Source organism: Sminthopsis crassicaudata, chromosome 2 (assembly GCF_048593235.1).
Source record: "Sminthopsis crassicaudata isolate SCR6 chromosome 2, ASM4859323v1, whole genome shotgun sequence".
Taxonomy (NCBI): Eukaryota; Metazoa; Chordata; class Mammalia; order Dasyuromorphia; family Dasyuridae; genus Sminthopsis; species Sminthopsis crassicaudata.
Genome location: NC_133618.1, coordinates 115,922,878 through 115,948,852, shown reverse-complemented (window position 1 = coordinate 115,948,852; position 25,975 = coordinate 115,922,878). Strand labels below are relative to the sequence as shown.

The window sequence follows — 25,975 nt, the reverse complement described above, 5'->3', positions numbered from 1 at the left end:
AAATTAACAGGGAACTTTGATTTTTATGTAATTAGGGGGAGAGTGGAAAGAGGAATTAATAGCAAAACTGATTAAGATCTTTCCTAGAACTGGTAAAGGCCCATGATAGATGAGTTGTTCAGGACATTTTAAATTCCATGCTTATGTAAAATCTGTTTTTTGAGTATAAAATATCAAGCGGAGTTTGGATAGTCTGGGTATTTGCCTGATGAGCCTGACCAGTTTATTCATTTGAAAGACTGGAAGACTGTGTGGCTAACTTAAATAGATAGATAAAAGGGGTTTAATAAACAGGGCTGCCTTCTTGACAAGGGCTGCCCCAAGGCACTACACTTAGAAGGAAAACAGACCAAGAACCTCAAACTGGTAATGGGATCTGAAAACCCCATTAGCTTTTTCCTTTCGGAAAGTGTCAGATCTTTCCCCTACTTCAATGATACAAAGCTACACTGTTTACATGGGTAAAATCAAAACCAACACAGGATGTTTCAAGTTGGGAAAGGTAATCATGGGATGCTTTGGCCTCTCTTTGCCTTCCCACCCATTCTTAGAATTTCCACCAGCTTCTAAGCATCTTTCCTTCTTCTTCTATAAAATAGCAACTAAAACATTTCCTTTCCAGGAATCTCTCTGAAAAGGGAAGGGTTGGGAATTTTGTAAGGGTTAACAAAGAAGAAAGTGCTTTGTGGATGAAAGGTATGCTTGAGAATCAGACCCGGATGTTATGACTGATGACTGGTGGAAGTTAACACACAAAGAAATCAAGTTCTGATAAATAGTCCTGGTCACTGAAGCCAAAAATCAGTGTATATTGTGTGTGTGTGTGTGTGTGTGTGTGTGTGTGTGTGTGTGTGTGTGTGTGTGAGAGAGAGAGAGAGAGAGAGAGAGAGAGAGAGAGAGAGAGAGAGAGAGAGAGAGAGAGAATGAGTGTGTGTGTGTGTGTGTGTGTGTGTGTGTGTGAGAGAGAGAGAGAGAGAGAGAGAGAGAGAAGTTCTTAATGACATTAATAAAATTAAATTATTTTTGGAAAACCAATTTGAGTCAAGTCAAAGTAGCATATTGAAAATGTTCAAAAAAGTAAATTGTAGTAGAGATTATAATTCCACATACTATCTTCCTTTTTTGTCCTACTAAAAAGTTTCAATATTTTTTGAGATTGTTAAATTCAGAATAAAAAAAAAAAGAAAATCAAGTCAAAGCCAAGTTGGAAAATCCTTATTTTTCCAACCTTTCCAAGCAGGAAATGTTTTAAAATTATTTTTAGTGAATAAAGAAAAGAATCAAGATGAGAGTCATCTATACCCAGAGAGAGGACTGTGGGAACTGAATGTGGATCACAACACAGCATTTTCACTCTTTTTTGTTATGGTTTGTTTGAATTTTATTTTCTTTCTCATTTTTTTTCCTTTTTGATCTGATTTTTCTTGTGCAACAAGATAATTGTATAAATATGTATGCCTATATTGGATTTAACATATATTTTTACCATGTTTATATTGGATTGCTTGCCGTCCAGGGAAGGGGGTTGGTGGAAGAGAAGGAAAAATTGGAACAGAAGGTTTTTTAAAGTCAATGTCAAAAAATTATCTTTGCATATGTTTTGAAAATAAAAAAACTTCAATAAAAAAGAAAAAATCAAGACCCTTCAGTGTAGAGAAACTAAGACAGGATATAATTCAAATCTTTAAAGTTATAAAGAGTATAAATAGGTTGTGGTTGGTTTATTTAACTAAGATCAGAACAGGGAACTTGGAAGCAAATAATTTTAGGGGAAAAATGTTTTATACAGTAAATAAGAAACTTATAAAACTCACTGCTACCAAGAGATGGTACAGATTGAAAATATAAACAGATTCAAGATAAGTCTGGCTATATTCAGTAATGAAAAAGCCTTACTTATTATCAGTAGTATCAGGGAAATGAGGAAGCAATTGGTTTCGGCACATGGGGTACTTTTGAAGTTGAAGTCAGGGGGACCAGAAATAAGATCATAGGGTTACTGATCTACAGTTGAAAAGGACTTTGGAAGCCATCTTGTCTAACCCCTTAATTTGACAGAGGGCCCTTGTGCCCTCCCATGAAATTTCTTTTTTTTCATACTTCATAATTTAATAAGATCCAAATTTTGTCTCATGATGATTAGGATATTAGGATATATTAGGATAATTAGATTATTAGGATATAAAAAAATAAAGAAAGCAGTCCATGCTTTCATGTACTTTACAATTTCAGTGGCATCACACATAATGCAATAAAACAGTTTTATTGCTGTGGACTTACCTCCACTCAAAATTCCTTCCACTTCTACTTATGAACTTAGAAGTAATTTTAATTGGTTCTCAGTATTAATTAATTCTTGCTTTCAGATCCAAAAACCTAATTCTGCACAAGAAGGAACTTGTTTGATATTTCAAATATTGATTTTTAAACTTTTTAAATTTAAATTTTATTAGGAGTTTAACATCAAGAAACAACTATTTCAAAATACAGGGAAAAAAAGGTTATAAGTAAAAGTGTAAAAGTTGGTTTAACAAAAGTGTCTTGATTTTCTCTTCAACCTTTCCCTCTTTCTTTGAATTTCCTTTTGTTATTTCCATGAAATATTTCTTGGTGCCATGGTCAAGCTGGAACCTATGGCTAAGCAAACTAAATATCTAATTCTACATTTTTATCTAGGCAAGGGCAAGATGAACTTGGAGGATATGAGGAGGAAGCTGAACTTACCACATAATCCAAGATACTAGCACCATGGTTGCCTCATTGAAGGCATTGAAGAAACGGATCAGTTCTTCTCCTTCTGAGCCTAGCTTCTTCAAGGCGACTCCCAAGACCAGAGCAAAGAGGACCAAACCCAGAATATTCATCCCTTCGATCTCTGTGCCATAAGGAACCTGCATGGACTGAGGAGATACAGTGGTCAGGTACCATCCTTGTGGGAGAGAATGGGAGATACTGAAATCTGCCCCTTGAGGTTTTCAGGCCAGACTGAAACACTACAATGGGGAAGAAAAAAAAGAGTCAGTTTATTTCATTTTCCTCTTTAAAGAGACCATGAAAGGAAGGGGAAGGAAGTTCAGGATACAGAAAGAGAAAATTAAGGGGGCTGAATGGGAAATAATTAATTAAAAGTTCTAGCTGGAGATCAGTCACATGAAATGCATCACAGAAAAATGGGAGATTATAATGGGAGGAAGAGGGAGAGAAAAAGACATTACAAGAGTGCTAAAGGGCAGAAATGGGAGAGGAAGCTTTTTGATGGGCAAAATAAATAAGGGGCTGTAGACATGTAAAGGATAGAGACAGAGAATGAAGACAAAAATATTCTTCAGAGAAGCGCCTTTAAAAAATGGAGTTATATAAAGTTTTGGCAGCCTTGGTAAATGAACAGTACAGATAAAGAAGAGAAAGAACATAAGAAGGAAGGAAGGAAAAAAAGAAGGAACTAAGTATTTAATTAAACCTTACTTATGTACTAAGCACTGTGCTAGTCACTTTTTCTTTTTCTTTTCTTTTACAAATATTTATTTTGATCTTCACAACAACCCTGTGAGGTAGGTGCTATTGTTGCTGTTGAATCATTTTTAAGTAGAGTCTGACTCTTCATGACTTTATTTGGGATTTTCTTGGCAAAGACAGTAGAGTGGTTTGCTATTTCCTTCCTCAGCTCATTTTACAGATAAAGAAACTGAGGCAATTGGGGATAAGTAACTTGCCAGGGTCACATAGCTAAAAAATATCTGAGGTGAGACTTTTTTTACTCAGGTCTTCCTGATTCCAAACCTGGCATTCTACCCACTCTACTATCTACAGGTGTATGGTTTAGCAGCAGCAGCCTCCATTTCTATTTGATTTTAGGATCATTGCATTAGGCAGCTTTAAGATTCAAAGTTGCTCAGATATCACTGACTAGCAATGGTAGAGAAAGTTTCTCAATGGGAACTCTCTATCTCAGCAAAATCACAGTTCCAGTCCCAGTTTTATTGCTTCATCACCCTATAAATTCATTCCTCCTAGCATTGTTTTCAGAAGGAGAATTGCTATATGAGAGGGATTATTTGTATTGTTCTTTTCCTCATGTATCCATGTCTCCCTTGCCACTAGACTGCTACCATTCTGGAAGAGAGAATGATGCTGATCCATCTGTGCAAGTCTGCATCCCTTAAATCCAACCTGACCACGCAGGTCAAAACAGCATCCTATGATATCACTGGTCCTCTTCAGAAAAAAAAGAACAGACAATAACATTCTCTTAGTAGCCATAGTCTACCATTAGAAGAGTGAACCAGAAAGAAATTCAGAACCCTATTGGATAAAGCATTGGTACAAAGTAGATAGACTCTACAGAGCAATATGACTGACTGACTAGTTTGATTGATTCTTGTCTGTTAATTTGCATTCTGACTCTAAGTGATGAGAAAGAATAGATTAACACCAAACATGATTACCAAATACTACTAATATCAAATCTAACACAGGAAGTTGGAGCTCCAGTTCATAGAATTATAGAATTTTGATTAGAAAGGAAATTAAAGATCATCTGGTTCAACCCCTACCTACTGAAATAATTTATACCAGATCACACTCTAATGAGTGATGAAGCTAAAATTAGGACCCAGGTCTCCTGACTTCAGTGCTGGGGCTCTTTGGCCAAATTCCTAATAAGAGATAAGCAGGTATTGATATATCTATCTATCTATCCATGTATATATATATATATATATATATATATTAAATCATATTTAACATATATTGGATTACTTCCATATAGGAGAGGGAGTTGGGGAAGAGGGAGAAAAACTGGAACACAAGGTTTTGCATAAGTGAATTTTGAAAAATTATCCATGCATATGCTTTGAAAATAAAAAGCTTTAATTAAAAAAAGAGAGATAATCAGGTGAAGAAAAAAAGCTTTGTGATTAAAGTAATATGGGGAGGGGAGAAGCAAGATCCACAGTTATGATCCTAGAAATGATGTGTTATTACCCAATTGGAATGGAAGCTTTTTAAGAGCAGAGATTGGCTTGTGAGTCTATTTGTGTTTCCACAGCTTTGCATATAGTAATACTTAATCAATACTTTTTTCATTCATTCAATGTTCAATTCAAAAAGCATTACTAAGCATCTATTATGTACCAGGAACTGTGCTAAGTGCTGAAAGAGACAGAAAAAAAGAAAACAATGTCTGACTTCAAAAAGCTTTCATTCTAATAGAGAAGAGAAATTCCACCTGTACTAGGTAAATACACAGAAAATAAAAATGTTTATTGAATTGAACGTTAGTATAAAGTTTCAGTTTTATTATTCATCTATTTTTATGCTGTTTAGGTTTTCAGCGGGTTTCAAGTGTATCATATGAAGTAAAGGCTGACTCAAAACAGAGTTCTTGCTGGTACCCAGAAGGAGGAGAAAAAACTTGCTAATTATATGTTAATTATATTGATTGACTACATTCATTTAATGGCAGTATAGATTGTTGTGTTGTTCCACAGTAACCAATTTCCCTCTTTTGCTTTATGAGCAGATTTCAAGGAATGAAATTTAAAATGGAGTTTTTCTTTTAATTTGCATTTTTTGTTTTCATGCCAAAAGGTAAAAATGAGGGAATTGGGCTTCATCATCTCTGAGTTTATGGAAATATGTAGTGTACTTTTTGGAATGGGGAAAACATATAAGATAAAATTGAGCCTATGAATTAAAATTGACACTCAGTAAGCAGTCCCAAAAGAGTTTAAAGACTACAGTTGCCTATGGTGCTTGATTTTGACTCTATTCCAGGGCCAAACTTTTGCTTTGGAAGAATCTGATGTCGTTTTTGCTGGAGAAAGAATTGCTTTTTCTCCTACGAGAAATGGGTGATCAGTTAGAGCTGCTAATTAGTCAAGTGGTATAGTCTTCTTCTGCCCAGTGCATTGATTTAAAAAGTCACTGTGGGCCTTGACTGGGAGACTGAATGGTATATTGTGAAAGGAGCCCTGCACCCAAATCAGAAGAACCTGCGTCGATTTCCAGCTTCTTTGTCACCCCATATACTTAAAGAGCTTCTCTGGATCTTGATTTTGTAATTGAGAAATCAAAGGTTTGGGCCAATCACCCCGAGATTTTCTTCCAGCTTCACATGATTGACTACAAAAAATCGTGAAAAATCTTGACAGTAAAGGGTAGAATCTTAGAGTTCGAAGAGGCTACGTTGTCTCATCTCTCATCACTGCAAAAATTCCCTATATAACATTCCTGGTCACCCAGCCTCTGCTTTGAAAGGACCCAGCCTTACCAGCCTATTCCCCCTTGTTGGATTAGGAATGAAATGCCCAATAGGTAAATTTAATACTTAAAAACTTCATACTTAAAATATTTAATACTTTTTAAATTTTAGTTTGTAAAATAGTTTAGTACTTAAAAGCTTCATGCTTAAATACTTAATACCTTTTAAATTATACTTAAAATACATAAATTTAATACTCCAATACTTACATTTAATACTTAAAAACTTCATACTTAAGATACTTAATAGGTTTTTAATTTTAGTATGTAAAAATACTTTAATACTTAAAAGCTTCATATTTAAATACTTAAAAACTTTTAAAGTTTAATACTTAAAATACTTAAATTTAATACTCAAATATTTACATTGAACACTTAAAACTTCATACTTAAATTACTTAATGGGTTTTTAATTTTAGTATGTAATTTAATATTTAAAAGCTTAATGCTTAATACCTTTAAAATTTTAATACTTAATACTTTTAAAATGTTAATACTTAAAATATTTAAATTTTATCCTTTGACCCAGCAGTGTTACTACTGGGCTTATATCCCAAGGAAATACTAAAGAAGGGAAAGGGACCTGTATGTGCCAAAAGGTTTGTGGCAGCCCTTTTTGTAGTGGCTAGAAACTGGAAAATGAACGGATGCCCATCAATTGGAGAATGGTTGGGTAAATTATGGTATATGAATGTTATGGAATATTATTGTTCTGTAAGAAATGACCAGAAGGATGAATACAGAGAGGCCTGGAGAGACTTACATTAACTGACGCTGAGTGAAACGAGCAGAACTAGGGGATCATTATGCACTCCAACAACAATACTGTATGATGATCAAATCTGATGGAAGTGGATATCTTCAACAAAGAGAAGATCTAACCTAATTCCAATTGATCAATGATGGACAGAATCAGCTACACCCAGAAAAGGAACACTGGGAAATGAGTGTAAACTGTGAGCATTGTTTTTTTTTTTTTTTTTCTTCCCAGATTATTTTTACCTTCCGAATTCAATTCTTCCTTTGCAACAACAACAACAACAACAAAATTCAGTTCTGCACATATATATTGTACCTAGAATATACTATAAGATATTTAATATGTATGGGAATGCCTGCCATCTAGGGGAAGGGGTGGAGGGAAGGAGGGGAAAAATTCGGAACAGAAGGGAGTGCAAGGGATAATGTTGTAAAAAAAAAAAAAAAAAAATTGCCTATGCATATGTACTGTCAAAAAAATGTTATAATTACAAATTAATTTTTAAAAATGTATATTTAAATTTAATACTTAAAAACAACAAACCATACACAAGGGCCACATGTTAACTTAATTTCAATATTATTTATATTTTATTGTGTTTCATTTCTTACTAAATAGTTCCTAATTACATTTTTATCAATAGTATTTTATTTTTCCAAATATATATAAAATAATTTTCAACATTCATTTTTGTAAGACTTCCTAATTACATCTGGTTGAGGCCAGAATCACATTTGTTCTTCTTCTTGTCAGTCATTTCAGTCAAGTCTGATTATTTGAAACATTATTTAGGGTTTCTCATTTCCCTAAAATGGGAAATGGTTTGCCACTTCCTTCTCCAGATCTGACAAATGAGGAAACTGAGGGAAAGAAGTGACTTGTCCAAGTAGTTAGTAGTGCATATTTGGGGCTAGATTTGAACTCCAGGCCTGGTACTCTAATACTGCCCCTCCTAGCTGCCCCCTGAGGATCACATAGTCTGTATGTATCAGGGGAATGATCTGAATCCAGATCTATCTGGCTCCATGGCTGGCTCTCTAAAAATTAATACAATCCAACTTAACCCAAAGTACAAATAAGACTTATGCAGAAACAGGCTGTGGATCACAGTGATTTTTTAATCTGAAAGTAGTCATCATCTATTTCATTTAAAGTAACAGACCTTAATTACCCTGTAACTAGAGCCAGTTTAATAATATAGCACCCACTTGGGGCTGTGTACCTGAGATATGAACCCTCAGGCTCTCTAATCACTCCCTTAGAACCATCAGGAGCTTTTAGGTACCACACCTTCCGACAAAGGACATATCTGTCGATTGTGTTTGTTCTTAGGCAGTCATGAAAAAAGAGCTCAACACCATCCTTGATCACTATGTGACCCAGTCACTTAACCTCGTTCCCCTCAGCTTCACCATCTGCTTATTGGAGGCGATAATAGCAATTGTCTCAGAGGGGCATTGTGAATAGCAAGTAAAATATGTAAAAATGCTTTGTAAACCTGAGAAGGTCATATGAATGTTAGTTATTAATGTTGTTAAATTCCCTGAACAGTCTTAATATCCATGAGAATCCATCAAGCTTAATCCGTAGAACATGGGAGTAAAATTTGGAAGCACACGGAATGAACTTGGGAGGGAGGCAAAGCAGAAATAAATTTCAAACGGCAAAGTTATTTGTATGGTTTAGTGAATTAAAAAAATTCCTTCACCTTGGGATTACACAATGTTCTGATATTGGCTGAACTTAAAATACGTGGTTTTAAGCGATGGAGTCAAAAGAACAAATATAATTGTGTTTCTGATAATCTTTTGCTGTCTTAAATTTGGAAATGTGCTTAGTCAGACAATACTTCCTTCCACCCACCTGCCCAGTTCTCCAACCAATCTCTGGACTTTGTGGTCCTCTAGTCACCATCTGTATCCATGACCAAACAAAACCCCTGAGTTATAACCTTTTGGAGAAATACAAGCTTTGAAAATCCTAGATTGTTAATACAGCGGAAATGTGGCAAGAAGAAAATTGTACAAAGTGACAGACATTTCTTCAGGGTAGGTGACCCTTACCTTTTCCAAAGTAATGTTTCCAAAGGTCACGTTTTGGATGACTCTCTTATAATCAGTTGCGTACTGTAAGAGAAAAGCAAACCTCAGTTCACATGGTTACAACTCTCACAAAAGAAATAGCAAGGGCATGTAGCAATAACAGCTTAACAATTTCCTTGTAGCCTTCCTGGTGATCATCCAAGCAGAGTCGTTAGAGGGAATTTCTGACTCAGGTGGGCTGACTCAAGTCATGCTTTTGAAAATGATACGAAAGTGGCAAAAGGAATAAGATGGAGGCTTAGACACAATCACTTCTCCAAGGAGTCCCAGAAATTTGCAGGGGAAAAGAGAGAACAAAAGATAGGGCAAAAAGGTTCTTCTATTTGTGGAACAAGTGGGTTCAAAAAGGAGGCTTTTGCAAAATTTTATGCTGCTCTGCTGCACATTATATTTTCATTAAAATATATTAGTAGGATTTAACTATGGCTAATTTTTATTAATTCTGTAGCATAACAAAGTTCATTTATTAATCAGCCATGACTTAAGCCAGAGACAGGTTCCCTGAATGAATTTTCAGCATTCATTTCAGATCTGATTCAAGTCCAGAGATTTTATATTATTTTTATATGCTGATTTAACATTTATCTTTGCTTTCCACACTAGATAGGTAGATTAGAAATAGCAAATTTCTTCTGACTCTTTATTCTCACATTTATTTGAAATGCTATTGTTGGTCTATCATTTTCAGTTGTGTCCAATTCTGACTGACCTCATGTAGGATTTCATTGGCAAAAATATTGGAGTATTTTGTATTTTTTCAGTTCATCTGACAGATGAGGAAACTAAGGCAAACAGAGTTAAGTGACTTGCCCAGGGCCACATAGCTAGTAAGTGTCTGAGGCCACATTTGAAGATGAGTCTTCCTGACTCCAAGATTGGCATTCTATCTACTGTGCCATCTAACTGTCCTATCTGAAATGTAATCAGTCTCTGTCCTATCTGTGCTCAGAAATATATCTATCACTTAGAATCTTACTGTAATAATACTAACTGAAGAGTAATATATAGAGTAAGGTAAGGTCTATCTGGGTGCCATTCAAGAGGATATGGAAAATGAAATAGCAAAAACATCTTAGGGACAGTTTTAGGGCTAGCAGCTGGTATATATCACTTTTTAACATCAATTTTAGTTTCCTGAGTTTTGACAGACTCTAAAATATTTTGTTAGGTTTTGTGATAAACATAAAAGAAAATAAGTTTGCCTTATCTCTCCATAAGGACACTGAAAGGTTCCATAAACTTTCTATTTTTCTATCATGCTTCATTTAAAAGTCACACATGGGTTTAGCATCATACCTTTTATACATGACCTCCTTTTTACAAAATAATCCTTAACATTAGAAGAACTGAGTCAATTAATTGATAACATTTAAGAAATTATTTTACTGTAACTTACTATAATTTTTCCTAGCCATGAAAATATACTCTAAATACAAATGATTATAAGCAAAAATTGTGATAATTATAAGTATATATTAAATATGTCATTATAAGCATATAATTATAAATTTTAAAAATTATAATCATGTATAATTTTACTTCAAAATAATTTTGTTTTTGTTTTTTGCAAAAAAAAAAAAAATAATGTACTGTGTCAATGGACTCAGGCTGGTCCTCAGAGATATTTAAATTCTGGTTCTTTAATTTGAAAATGATTTTCACATTTTTATAGGTCTATCTATATATATAATCTAACACAGGCCATACTTTTCTATTCTATCTAAGGAAAAAGGTACACAAGCCCTCCTGTGAAAAGCCATGAGAATACTTGGGGACAAGTAGAGAAACATATTCTAAATTGAATGGCTTAGATCTTTAGAAACAAACAGATCAAAATAAAAACTTATCCTAGTGCTGTCAATCCAATCCTTCTTGAGACTCATCTTAAAGTGAATACCACAACAAAACTCTGTCTAGCTTTCAAGGTTTAAAGTTCCTTTTTTTTTTTTTTTTTTTTTTTTAAGTTTTTAACAATTTATATTTCATTAAAAAAAATATTCTTACCGTGCGGAAAGCAGCTACCACAAGGTTAGATGGAAACAAGTTTCTGTTGGAAAAGAAAAAAACATATTGGGTTGATAAATATTCTTCAGAGCTTTAAAGAAATAGAATATGTCTGTTAACAGAGACTTTCCTACAACAGCTGGATGGTGGAGTAGATGGAGTGCAGCTGGAATCAGGATGGCCCATTTTCCTGAATTCAAATCCAGATTCAGATACTAGAAATGTGATCCTAGTCAAGTCACTTAACTTTACTGGCCTCTGTTTCCTCTTCTGTAAAATGAGCTAGAGAAGGAAATGGCAAAGCACTCCAGTATCTTTGCCAAGGAAACCTCAAATGGGATCATGAAGAGTAGGACAAAATTGAAATTTTTCAAGAACAGACTTTTTAAAAAAGACATCTTCAACAAACAATGCAATCAGTCTTTATGAAGTGCTCATCATTAGGTAAATATATTTGTATCAAGTAAAATTTATAATATAGAACAAATACATATTTACATTCATAAATGTCATGTTACATAAGAGTGTATTACATATTTACTTATATTACATTATTACATAATAAAATTGTGTTATTAATATTACAATGTGTAATTATAATATTATTATAACATAATAAATAATTATCTGGATGGGATGAATCTCAAAGGACAAGAGGATCCTGACTGATGGTGGCAGGGGGAGGGACTTGCAAGTGGCAGAGAAGACCTAGGAATGACTGTTTTTTCAAAGCTCAGTGCTTAAGCATGAGCAAAGGTTATTGAACAGTGGAGAAGATGGCCCAGAATACTGTGTCATCTGGAGAAAGCCAGATTTCTGTGACTGCAAGGCACATAGGAGTAAGGGGCTAAATACAGAAGGCAGTGAATTAACAAAGGAACAAGGCTTCCAGAAGGCAAAAAGGAAAGGGAAAACAAGGTAAGATTAGGGAAGGGTTAGAAATTATGGATGAAGCAAATGGAGATTAGGTAGCACAGGGAGGAGCTTCTGTGAACTAAGGTTCATTTAGGGAGCTGGTGAACACAAGCTAACTGTGACCACATTCTGTGTTCTCTTGTGAGCAACTTTTTTCTTTTTTTTCCTATTTAAAAATTTTTAAAGCCTTTTATTTTCAAAATATATGCAGATAGTTTTCCATATTCACCCTTGCAAAACCTTGGGTTCCAAATTTTTTCCCTCCTTCTCTCCTATCCCTTTCTGTGGATGGTAAATGATCCAATATATGTTAAACATGTGCAGTTCTTAACATGGTCTACAAGAAAAAATCAGATCAAAAAAGGAAAAAATGAGAAAGAAAAAATGCAAGCAAACAATGATAAAAAAGTGAAAATACTATGTTGTGATCCACATTCAGTCCCCACAGTCCTCTTTCTGGAAGTAGATGGCTCTCTCCATCACAAGATCATTAGAACTGGCCTGACTCACCTCACTATTGGAAAGAGTCACATCTATCAGAATTGATCATATATAGTCTTCTTGCTGCCGTGTACAATGATCTCCTGGTTCTGTTCACTTCCCTCAGTGTCACTTCATGTAGGTCTCTCCAAACCTCTTTGAAATCATCCTGCTGGTCATTTCTTACAGAACAATAGTATTCTGTAACATTCATGTACAAACTTATTCAGCCATTCTCCAGCTGATGGGCATTCATTCACTCAGTTTCCAGTTCCTTGCCATCACAAACATTTTTGTGCATGTGGTTCTTTTCCCCTTTTTTATGATCTCTTTGGGAGACAGGCCCAGTACAGGCACTGCTGGATCAGAGGGTTGCACAGTTTGATAGCCTTTTGGGTATAGTTCCATGCTGGTGAACAACCATTTTTACAAGGTTTGTACTTGGACATTGATTTGACTTTTTAAAGAGATATCAGGAGTATGAGACAGTCCAGGTGGCCGGCTGTAGGTAAACCTAAAGTTGGGAATGAGCCCCTCATTCACTATGAAGGGCTGAGGCTTGGTTGGTAAGAAGTCAGGTATCAGGGTGAGTGCTCTTTCTACTGCTCATCAGTACATGTTGACTTAATTTTTGTTGAGGGGAAGTTCTGGACTTAGGCCAAGGGACAAGGTGGCCTGGTGGGCAGAGGCTGGCCTTGCTGTCTGGTGACACAGAGGACATAGCAATGTTGGACTTTATAACTAAGTAGACTGGAGGATGAGGGAGCTTATAGTCTCCACTCATGGAACCGATTGATCCTCATCCACCTTCCCCTACTTGGTTTATGAGATGGCAATTTTTCCAGTCATTATACAGGTGAGGTCCTGGCCCCACTCTTAGTGGAATGCTCTGGGCTGGTGGGACTACCACATGGAAATTATGTTCTAGTTATCTCTTGGTGGAAGGTCCTGCACTGGTAAGGTAGGGGTAAGTCCTTCAAGGTGAAAATGTCCTGGGCTAGTGCAGGGGAAGGTGTTATCTCAATATAATGTCCTATGTTGGTAGGATACAGATAGACACTTCATTATGGAAAGTTCTGAATGGTGAAGGCTGAGGAGCGGATATCACCTAATTGAATGGCCTGGGGTGGTGGTTAGGTGGTGAATTTGGCAGATGTTGACAGGAAGGACATCTCAGGGAGATTATTAGGGCCTGGCTAATACTTGTAAAGTCCTGGGGCAGTGGGCATGTTATAATCTAGCTACCTCTTTGTGAAATGCTCCAGGTTGGTGGGACCAGCTGAAGAAAACTTTCTTTTTCCTGACAGAAGAGCCCAGGGCATTCTGAACAACTAGAGGGCTGATAATGGGCCGGACAGGATTTAAGATTAGGCAACCATTCCTTCTACTTCTCTCCCTCTCTCTCCCACTCCCCAACAGGTCCCCTCTGTCCCCAGTGTGCTACATTGAACGATCCGCATGATTCTCTCCGGCTCCTTCCTCTGCACTTACTTGAAGTAATATTTGATACAAGATGCTGGGATAAATAAAAACCCCAGGCAGTTCCCTAACCCACATTAGACTGTGGTTTGCTTCATTGCCTACAATGGGTTTTAAACAGACAGACAGGGTCAAAGGCAAGTGATCCCGAATACTGTTGTACTCTGTTCACTTGGGGACAGCCCCAACACAGGTGCGCAGGAAGCAGCTGACAGCTAGCAGAGCCTGTTTCTTTTGCAGAGAGCAGTAGTTAAAAGCCGACCAAAGTTACTCAGGGTCAGATAAAGAAGGGGGAGTTAACAGGGACTCTGGGAGTAGACAAGAATGGGTTCAAAGGCGGGCAGGGTCAGCTCTCCCAGGACAGTCACAATGCAAACAGGAATACATGAGAAGTGAAGTGCAAACAGACCCAGAGGAGGGCAGGGTCCAAAGCTGGTCAGGACAAAGAACGGAGCCCCGACAGGGCAACTTTGTGTCAGGGCAGGAGAAGCAGACAACAGGGAGAGAGTTATTTTGCCAACCCATTCTGTACCATGCAGATAGCTAATGGGACATCTCGACTGCCCGTTCTGAAAGATACCCCAGGATCTGGAAAAACACCATCCCAGCCACTTTACCCTCACCACCCTTGGGGCTGTGGGGGAAATATTTAAACCTGGAGAAGGTCCTATGGGATATGTGAGCCCCTAAAGGCTGCCTTCAAGTCTGTAAAGAGCTGTCACGTGGAAGGGGGCTTAGTCTCGTTGGGTTTGACCCTAGAAGACAGATACAGAAACAAAGAATGGAAGGCACTTAAGGAAAAACTTCCTACCACAGCTAATCTAAAAGTAGACTTCACCATAGGTCTTCAGGCAAAAGCTATTACGTGAAGCCTTTTTGACTCCTTCAAGCTGCCAGTATCCTCCCTCCCTCCCTCCCTCTCTCTCTCTCTCTCTCTCTCTCTCTCTTTCTTTCTCTCTGTCTCCTCCTTTGTCTCTATCTCTATGTTTTTCTCTCTCTCTCTTTCTCTCCCTTCTTCCCTCCCTCCCTCCCTCTCTCCCTCTCTCTGTCTCTGTCTCTCTTGTCTGTCTGTCTGTCTGTCTCTCTCATATACTCTCTCCCTCTTTCTCTGCTTCTGTCCCTCTCTCTCTCTCTCTGTCTGTCACACACACACACACACACACACACACACACACACACACACACACACACACACACACACACATCTCCTCTCTTAGAATACAGCTTCTGGAGGGCACCCAGAGTTTAATGCAGTGCTCAGCCTATTAATAAATTCTTGCTGACTAGAATGATAGAATGGTTTCTAACTAACTAGGACTAGCTCTAGAGCCTCTAAAGTTCTTTTTGGTTCTAGGTGTATCCAAGGAGAGTCCCCATAGGATAGAGTCTCAGTCTCATCTCTAGCTATGGAGCCTTTGTCTATTCCCCCTTAGAATGGGGGTTCAACTTGAGCTCTGATCCAGCAATATTCTTTAAGCACAACTATACTTTTACAAAGTCTTTTAAAAAGTCTCAGTAGAGTTTTAAGCTTTAAGAGCTATTATTATTTGATTATAAGCAACATTATAATTTATTAGAGAAATATGAGGTCATCCCATATTCTGATAATTGACAACTTTTAGCTAGGCATTCTTAACCTGGAGCTTATTAAATTGTTTCCAAAGTTTTTTAATAACTGTATTTCAATATATTTTTCTTTTTTATTCCTTTTGTAGTCCTGTATACTTTATTTTGTGTGTTTAAAAGCATGATTCTGATAAATGGTCCTACGGCTTCACTGGACTGACCAAGGGATCCATGACACACAAAAAAAGTTGAGCCTTTTCTAGACTGAATGTTAAGCACATTAAACCATTTTAAGGAATCACAAATAGCTCATAAATGGCAACCACTGACAACATAGAACAACAAACAGAAGAGGCAAAAAGGAAAAATATTTGTCCAATTAAGTTTAGTCCAAACAAATCAGCATTTGCCTTGCTTCCTAGGCAATTCACTTTTTCTTCTAGGAGTCATCTGCTCATCTGTAAAATATAGGATTTATACTGGAATGACTCTTTAGATGTCTGAGTAAGTTTGACATTTGTGAGTAGATAATTTGATCATAGGGAACTACTCTTGCCCACATAAATCAACTGAAGATGGATGTATTTTTGTAACAGATTTATTATAGAAGACCACTACTTCTTTAGGATACATGTATTCCAAAATAATAAGACCGACTATTATATGCAGCTTATAGGATCTTCTTTATTTTATAGTTTTCCCTTCTACTCAATAATTTCTAGTCATTTCCAATTACCTCTAGGAGCAAATACAACATGCTCTGGCATTCCTAGCCCTTCATAGCCCAGCTTACTCCTAATTTTCCAGTTTTCTTACACTTTACTCCCCAACACATACTTTTCAATCCAATGGCACTGGCCTCCAAGCTGATTTCTGATCAACTCCAAACATTTTCTTTGGCTGTCCCCCAAGCCTGAAATATTCTTCCTTTTCTGCTCACAACTATTGGCTTCCATTAAATCTCAACTAAAACTCTACCTCCTACAAGGCCTCCCCAACCTAATTCCAGTGCCTTAAACATTGTCATTTATCTCCCATTTTTTACCTATTTATAGCTTCTTTTCTTTGTATGTATTTGCATATTGTTTCTTCCACCAGACTCTAAGTTGCTTCAGGGCAGGAACTACCTTTGCCTTTTTTAATATCTCTAGCTCTTAGCCTTGCATCTGGCACATCTTGTTCAGTAATTTCAGTTGTGTACAACTGCCCTTGTGACTCCATTTGGAGTTTTCTTGGCAAAGATATTGCAGCAGTTTGCCATTTCCTTCTCCAGCTCATTTTATAGATAAAGAAATTAAGGTAAACAGGTGTAAGTGACTTGCCCAGATTCACACAGCTTATTAGCATCGGAAGCCAGATTTGAACTCAGGAAGAAGGGTTCCTGACTTCAGGTTTGACATTCTTTCTACTGTACTATCCAGTACCTTTAGTCTTTCAATCTCCTCAGTTGGGTGTAGAAAGCCTGATGTATCAAATTCATACTTAGGATTTGAATGAATATCTGAAAGCTCCTCTAACTTACTATGAAGGTGCTTATTTTTCATGAGAAAATATTTCATTTTTACGAGGCAATTGGGGTTAAATGACTTGCCCAGGGTCATAGAACTAGTAAGTGTTAAATGTCTGTAGTTGGTTTTGAGCTCAGATCTTCCTGACTTCAAATCCTCTATCTACATCATCTAGATGCTCCAAGGATGCTTATTCTCAAATAAAATCAATCTCTAATTGTTGAGATTTCTGGCAGGGTCAGAGAAATTGGGGGTGTGGTGGAGAGAGCAGAGAGCTTTTCATTAAAAAAATCATAGCTTATTCCTTATATACTTTCCTATATAAGACTGACTCTAGGAGGAAAGAGTTGAAATGAGAGTTTATGGGTCCCTTCCTTGCTCATCCTACTCCCTTTCCTACTGAAGACCTAGGTAGCTCAGTGGATGGAGAACCGGACTTGGATGAAGACTCAAGTTCAAATGCTGTCTTAGACACTTAACGGGTTGTGTGATCTGGAGGAGCAAATCTGTCTGTCTCAATGTCCTCATCTGCAAAACGGGGACAATATCACCTTACTCATAGGATTCTTTGGAATCAAATGAGATAACATATGTAAAGCAAATTTGCCAAATCTTAAAATGTTATACAAATGCTAGTTGCTATTATTATCATCTTCATCTCTCACCTGTTTCCCTTCTGAAAGAGGAAGTTGTAGATCTTTGATGGGGGGTTATGCTCACAGTAAAAAAGAACATGCTGTCCTGCCTTATTCAAGGCAAAGCAATTATTAAGCACCTACTATGTGCCAGACACTTTGGTAATGTATCAGTCTTAAGCCAAATGTGATCCCAGTAGAAGCCAGAACCCAGCAGATAACAAATTCTTGGGATCTGTCACCTAACTAGGAGATCCTAGAACACTCAGACCTTACGGTACTATACTGGTGAAAGATCCTCTTCAGTTATGGATTTAAGAGTCTTCATAAATTGTACATGTTTAACATATATTGGATTATTTGTGGCTAGGAGAGGGAGTGGGAGGAAGGGAGAGAGAAAAAATTTGGAACATAAGGTTTTGCAAGGGTGAATGGTGAAAACTATCTTTGCATGTATTTTGAAAATAAAAAGCTATTATTTAAAAAAATTAAATTAATTTAAAAAAAAAAAGTCTTCTCAAAGGACCCAGAATAGCTCATTGCTTGACCTCTCCTGGCTGATCCTTGAAATAATTGGCTTGTCTGTGTGGAAGTGATACCAGATACAGTCATTTATATGAATTACTGATCATCTATGCCTGATTACTAAGAAGAATCACACCAAGTAATGGATGTGATTTTGTTTAATAAAGGATCCTGCTTTGGAATCAGGAATAGCCAGGTTCAAGTCCTGCCTGACTGTGAGACTTTCTAGCTATGTGACCAAAACAGTTAATCTTTTATTGCTCTTAGGCAATTTCCTCAGCTTAAATTAGAAACAAATTGGAGATCTGCATAAAGTCACAGTTCCAGAAAAAAGAAAAAAAAAAAACATACTGCCTAAAATAAATGTTCAAAGAGACCTTATCTAATATCACCTTATCTAGATGAAAGCTGCTTCTTTTTTTTTTTTAAGCTGGAAGTAATCTTTATTTTATTTTTAATAGTATTTTAATAAAATATATAATAGTATATATTAAATATACTATTTAATAGTATATATTATATATAGTACTATACTATAGTATAGTATTACTATTGTAATAGTATTTAATAGTATTAATAGCACATTAAAATAGTATTTTAAATAGTATTTAATAGTACTTTAATAGTATTAATAGTATTTTGGAATAGTTTTCCAAATACATGCAAAGATAGTTTAACACCTTGACAAAATCTTGTGTTCCAAATATTTCTCCCTCCCTCCCTCTTTCTCCTTCCTCTAGACACAAGCAATCTGACATAGGTTAAACATGTTTAATTCTTCTAAATATTTCCACATTCATCATGCTATGCAAAAAAAAAAAAAAAAAAAATCAGATTAAAAGGAAAAAAAAATGAGGAAAAAAAAAAAAAAAAAACAAGCAAACACCAACAACAAAGAGTGAAAATACTATGCTTTGATCCATGTTCAGTCTAGTTGTTTTTCTAGATATGGATGGCACTTTCCATCACAGGTCTATTGGAATTGTCTTGAATCATCTCACCGTTGAAAAGAGCAAGTCCATCACAGTTGGAAATTAAAGCTTCTTGAATTTTGGGTTGCGACCCCATGTGGGTTTGCATAACTGAATGTGGAGGTTGCAAAATATATAATATATTATCAGTAAATGTTTGATTTGTATATCTATTTTATATCCCTATGTACTTGGGATCACATAAAAATTTCTCAGGTGAAAAAGGATTACTAGTGGAAAAAGTTTAAGAAGTTCTGATCTAGATCATCTAGTATACAACTTTGGGTAACTCCAACATCTTTGAGACTCAGTTTCCTGATCTATAAAGTGGGGATGGGGGAGGGACCAAAATAAGACAATCTATTAGATCTAAAGATCCTTTTAGGCATGGAAAAATAGGCCTCTTTGCTGCTGAGTCTCTTCATTAAAAAAGAAAAAAAATCCACTTCTACTGGTTCAAGATGACAAAACCTGAGCTGCCTGGAATTAGCTGAAATTCAATAAAGTTCCAAGGAGCCCCTAGAGACTCACAATGGAGATTTAATAGGAAGAGGGGGGAAAAGCAAAAATGCCGTCCGTGATGTTTAATTTTTTTTTAAATGGTTTAGGCCATACTGCATTCAAACTGCCCACAGAGCAGTTTCCAGGCTTCCAAAACTTTCAGCTTTTATGTCTGGGGGGCTGTTTGGTGTTTTAAGCCAAGTCTCATTGTCTGAGGCTTACTGTAATGCGGCTAACCATTTCCTTGTTATATAGGACAGGAATGTGCAATTATTTAACTTTTCCTAAGGTATATTTTTATGTTCCACGGTTGTTTACTGTAGCCCCTACCAAAAAGAAATCTTTTTTAATGTTCAAAAGATCTTCACTGAATTAACTGAAAATTTCAAAGGTGACCTGGGACAGGATATGGTACTGTATGAAATATGTAAATATTATTCTCAGTGTCCACTGTTAAAAAAAACAAAAAAAAAATTGTGTCAGTTCTCTGCATATCTCAGAGTAGAAGAAGGGTTATGTCTTTGGGGAAGGTTCCTGGATATGGGGGAGGCAACATAAATATTTGCCTTCAACTACTGGATATCCCTTTCCTCTGCAGCAAAGGGTCTGCAAGAAAACTATGCTGTGATTTTTAGAGTTCAGTAAAAGTGTCAGAAGGAAGGCAGCTCTCCTAAGGCAACAAACAATTTAAGGAGAATGCCAGGATGAGAAGCTATAGGTGATTATCCTCCTCACTTAGCCATCCTGGTCTCCTTGCCATTCTACACACCCAACACTCCCATCTCTCATCTCTTTGCCCCCATGCTAGATATCTCCCAGGCTTAGAACATCTCCTCTATCACTTCTGCCTCTTAGAATCCATAATTTCCTTAAAAAGTCAATTTAGGTGCCATTTTTATATGGTTTTATTCTGAAGTCACTATTACCTTGCCTCCCTAGGTACATGAGTATGTGCCTTTCCTATTGAGCTGCTCCATTTTGTAAGCCCAGCTCTTAGCAGAGTGCCTGGCACATGATAGGCTCTTAATTCATGCTTCCTGATTGAAAGATAGATGAACCATAAAGTTTCCTTATGGTAACCCATTGAGGGAGATGGTACATTTATTAATCCCAATTTATAGATGAAGCAACTGAGGCCTAGGAAGATTAAGGGACTTGCTCAAAAGTCAATCAGCAAGTTATAAAGTTAACACAAGAACCTAGAGGTCTTCTGATTCTAAAATCCAGCTATCTTTATTTTTTTGTCCAGCTATTTATTTGTAGTTCAATGATTGCTCTTTCAAATAAATATTTAAAATAAAATAAAATAATAAAAATAACATAATCATGTTATTTCTTTCCTGGGAAAAGACTGACTCTCACTTCCCTGAAAATCTTCAGCTTTTCCCTAGTTGAGAGACTGATGCTGTAGAACAATCAATAAGAACAATAAGAATTAGCTATAGTCTTACATTCCTTTATGGACAATACATCCTATATACCTTCTTAATCTTAATCAACCATTATAAGATTTAATAATAATATCTGATTCTATCTCCAGTAATAAAAAACAAAAATATAGAAAAGTCAATATTTAGAAAAGAAAAACTTCATTTTTCCAGGTGTTACCTTTGTGATCACGTATTATTACATTTTGCTTAAGAAGTCACAATTATATTATTTAAGCTCTTATTCCCCTCCTAAAACAAATCAAGTTCCTACACACTGCTTCTGAGTAAACTGAGGGCCTGGGAAGTCAATGGTACTTCCTGTTATGATTCAGCAGTGCTGCCTTTGGTGTTTATAAACTTCTGAAAAATGAAGAGGAAAAAGTTGGGAAATAAGTGTCATATAGACTAGAAGCCAATAGTGACATTTTACAAGACTGCACTGTTTACTCAAAGGGAGGAGAACTCTCCTTCCATCCCTACTGGACACTCTACATGATAATAAAGAATGCTTCCTTTTTCTTCCAAGTTGATGCAATGGTTACAGGTCAGACAGGCAAAGTTCAGAAGCAGGACTGATCCCACATCAACCATAGTCACCCAGCATCTCATCTCACCACTGAAAGGGGATTTAAAGATTTTGGACCAATCGCTCCATTTTCCAAGTGAGTAAAAATTAAGCCCAGAAAAACACTGTTATTTGATCAAGTTAAACACTTTGGTTCCTGTAAACTTTTAAGATTGGGGAAAAGTCTAGATGTCATTGGGAAGATATGACTTTGGATAACTCCAACATCTCTGAGACTCGGTTTCCTGATCTATAAGGAGGGAATAGGGGAGGGGACAAGATAAGAGATTGTGAAGATTTCTGCACTTTCTCATTTTTCAACAATTTGCTAAAACCCCATTTTTGTTTTTCAAGCAAACTATTTCTTCTCCACCCCCATGGTTAATGACTGACTCATGGGCTGCATCAGTTCCAGTTGTTGCTTTGCCAATCTGTCTCTCTTTCCCCCCCCCCCCCCCCCCCCCCGCCCTTATCCCATTCCCTGGGACCTGGTCTTCTTCAATATCAATTACCCTCACTTGTAATTATATTTAAACAATGAAAACAAAATGTCCCTATAATGGTGATCCATTTATAATTTCTGAAGATTCAAGGGTTCTATGTAGATGAATTTTCCTGCACATGTAACAAAACAATTAAAATTAAAAAAAAAAAAAAAAAAAACTTTTTAAAGTGAAAATCTCTTAAAAAAAAAAAACAAACAGATATCTTTCTCTGTCTGCCTTGAACTGGACATTCAGAATGTGATTTCTCTTTTTCTTGATGACTCAGGGTCACCACTGTGGAAAACCAATTCTTGGCTTAAGTTATACATAATTATAACAATGCCCCTTTGGTAGCGATTTGCCCAATATACCAAATGATCACAAAAATATGCCAAACAGTTCAAGACCTTTGAGTTCTTGTGCTTGATTGTTTCTCTTTCTTAATTCCTCCCTTGCTGTTAGCTATAATTTCCTGTTACTTTCACTACAGCATTTTTAAATACCTACCACCTCTGGTCCTTAGGTGTCCAAATCCAACCCACAGGGCTCTGCACTGGACATATAACTTGTTAGAATTATGTGGAAAATAAAGACAAAATAGCTCTGAATAAGACTGGGACATTTTCCGGCAAGGAAAAATACATGGGCTTTTGTATATGAGATTTAATATCACTTACTATGGCTGCTACATGAAATTGATCCCAAGTGATACTTGCAGCATCTTGTTCAAAAGGAAGACAGTCCATAAACTATACAGAGTGCTATGTAGGTATGAGCAATTATTGTCATTATTATCATTTCCTGGTAAGTTTTTTTTAAGATATGAAGTTGACATGTAAGAGAGATTTTGTGGTATGTATTGTACCAAAAAGACTAGTTTTTCTACCCAGCCTCCTATCTCATCTGACTACAATTAGGCAAGGAAACCTTAGATTCCTAACTTGTCAAATGGCATGTCTAAAAATCACATAAAAACCAGTCATGCATTACAACATTTCTTTTAATGAATATTTACTGGTAGAATACTGAATTTCAGGAAAATATTTCCATGTGGCTCAGAATTCAATGATTTTTCTTTTTCTTTTTTTTCTTGACATTTACTTTTCATTGACCTAAAAGCTGTATTTGAATAGTGATTGTAACTAAAGAGAGGAGGTAGTGTCTTGGATAAAGAGCTGGTCTCAAAGCCTGGAACACCTGAGTTTGAGTTTAGTTAACACATAGTAGCTCTAGGTTCTGAGCAAGTCATTTACTTTCCTTTTCAGCGTTCCAAACAAGTCTCTAGGATTATAAATCAAAAAGCAGTGGCTGACTTACACTGGAAGGAAGAGTTTTCTCTTCCAGTAGTCCCTCATATCAATCAAATCACACATCTAGCCCCTGTAAAGATTGAATATAATCTGCACAACTATACCCTTAGACAAATATAGAGATAGACACACTGGTTTGCTTCATCAATATAAAACACACACACACACACAAACACACACACCCCTAGATTGGAGAAACAGATGGACAATGAAAAAGCTCCAAATCAAGCAGATGATTTTCCCCCTCCCATACTTTTCCAACCAAAATTGCTTACTTGACATTTCCTTTATTGATCACGTTAGAGATTATTCCCTCAATAAGTATTCTTTTTATATTATATTATTCTACCTCCTACCTTCAAGCCTTTGTAGAAGCTGTCTCAAATTTCTATGATATTCTCCCTTCCTTTTTTCTATGTTTTGTAATCATTACCTCCATTGAAGGTCCTGAGTCCCTCAGTAGTTAGGGCTTTCCTCTACCCACTAAACTACTTTGCATTTACTTTGTGTATATTTTGTATCACCTCTTCATGTATTGTTTCTCTGTTCCCTGCCTACCACAGGCTCCTTGAGGACAAGAGCTGTTTAATATTCATAAACTTGGTATCTAGGACCAGATAAGCACTGATGAAATGTTTGACAATTAACTCAAATGAGTTACCCACACTGATGAAACCATAAGCTCCTATGTATACACACACAGACATTCATGCCCAAGAAGTAGCTGTTATAAATCCAAAAGAAGCCAAGTATGTGATTATTTTTTACCTCTTTTTTTTTTTTTTTCTGCAGGGGAAAATGGATCTGCATAGATTTCCTCCCTACAACCTTGGAATTGAAGGTTTACATTTCTTTCTTTTTTTTTTTTTTTTTTTTTTTTTTAGAATTTTTTCCCCCATAGTATATATGCATGAGTAATTTTTTTTATAATATTATCCCTTGTATTCATTTTTCCAAATTATCCCCCCCCTCCCTTCACTCCCTCCCCCCCCATGACAGGCAATCCCATACATTTTACATATGTTACAATATAACCCAGATATATGTGTGTAAATACCATTTTCTTGTTCCACATTAAGTATTAGATTCCGAAGGTATAAGTAACCTGGGTAGATAGACACTAGTGCTAACAATTTACATCCACTTCCCAGTGTTCCTTCTCTGGGTGTAGATATTTCTGTCCATCATTGATCAACTGGAAGTGAGTTGGATCTTCTTTATGTTGAAGATATCCACTTCCATCAGAATACATCTTCATACAACATTGAAGTGTACAGAGATCTTCTGGTTCTATTCATTTCACTCAGCATCAGTTGATGTAAGTCTCTCCAAGCCTCTCTGTATTCCTCCTGCTGGTCATTTCTTACAGAGCAATAATATTCCATAAGAAGGTTTACATTTCTGAAGAAGTATGGCCAGGATTGGGGGCATACCTAACTGTTCCACACAGGCTCTACACTCATGATTTTCACCTATGACTAAATGACCAACCAACACAGCATAGTTTAGTAGAGAGACCACTAGACTAAGACTGAAAAACCTGGTTTTTAGTCTTGGATGTTAACAAAGAGCTATGTGACCACAGCTAAATCCCTTAATCTCTCTGGTTCCATTTGTTCAGCAATAAAGTAGGAAGCAGCCACCTGCACTACCTGAATTGCAAGTAGGCTGTTAGAGTAAAGGAGGTAATATATGTGAAAATGGTTTTGAAAAAGGACAAAGGCATTAATTAACTCAAGTAACTGGGGAAAAGAAAATTGATGCTGCAAACTCCATGGGTTACTTTCCAGTTTGATTCTTAAATATTTACACTAAATTCTAAATATTGTTCAATCGTTTCAATTTATGTCCCCCTCTTCAAAAGACTCCATTTGGGATTTTCTTGGCAGAGATACTGGAGTGGTTTGCCATTTCCTACTCCAACTCATTTTATAGATAAGAAACAGAGGCAAACAGGGTAAAATGACTTAGCTAGGGTAAAGACTTAGGACTTAGCACAGTAAGTATCTGAGACCCAATTTGACTGTTTCTATGGTTTGTTTTTTATCCATTCATTCTTTAGCATTAGATGATTTAGTTTCTAATTAATTTTTGGTCTCTTTTTCTATGATCCTTTATTATATGCAATTTTTATTGCATCATGATCTGAAAAGGATGTATTTACTCTTTCTGCCTTTCTGCATTTGATTTTGAGGTTTTTTTATGCCCTAATACATGGTCAATTTTTGTGTAAGTTCTATGTACCACCAAGAAAAAATGTTTTCCTTTTTGTCCCCAATTTTCTCCAAAGGTCTATCATACCTAACTTTTCTAAAATTCTATTTACCTTCTTAATTTCTTTCTTGTTTATTTTGTGGTTCAATTTATCTAGTTCTGATAGAGGAAGGTTAAGATCCCCAATTGGTATATCTTGTTATTTCTTCTTGCAACTCTCTTAACTTCTCCTTTAGAAATCTGGGTGCTATACCACTTTGTACA

The 25,975-nt window shown here is 36.2% G+C and overlaps 1 protein-coding gene across 1 annotated transcript in view; it reads right to left on the bottom strand.

The window, feature by feature from the left end:
- Positions 1 to 25,975, bottom strand: part of SLC1A4 (solute carrier family 1 member 4) — a 40,844-nt gene that overhangs the window by 10,958 nt on the left and 3,911 nt on the right. Inside the window, exons 2-4 of the mRNA XM_074287078.1 lie at positions 11,128 to 11,170; positions 9,085 to 9,147; positions 2,725 to 2,900 (exon numbers count right to left, since the gene is read on the bottom strand). Of these exons, the coding sequence (XP_074143179.1) occupies positions 2,725 to 2,900; positions 9,085 to 9,147; positions 11,128 to 11,170 (282 nt within the window). The remainder of the gene's footprint in view (positions 1 to 2,724; positions 2,901 to 9,084; positions 9,148 to 11,127; positions 11,171 to 25,975) is intronic.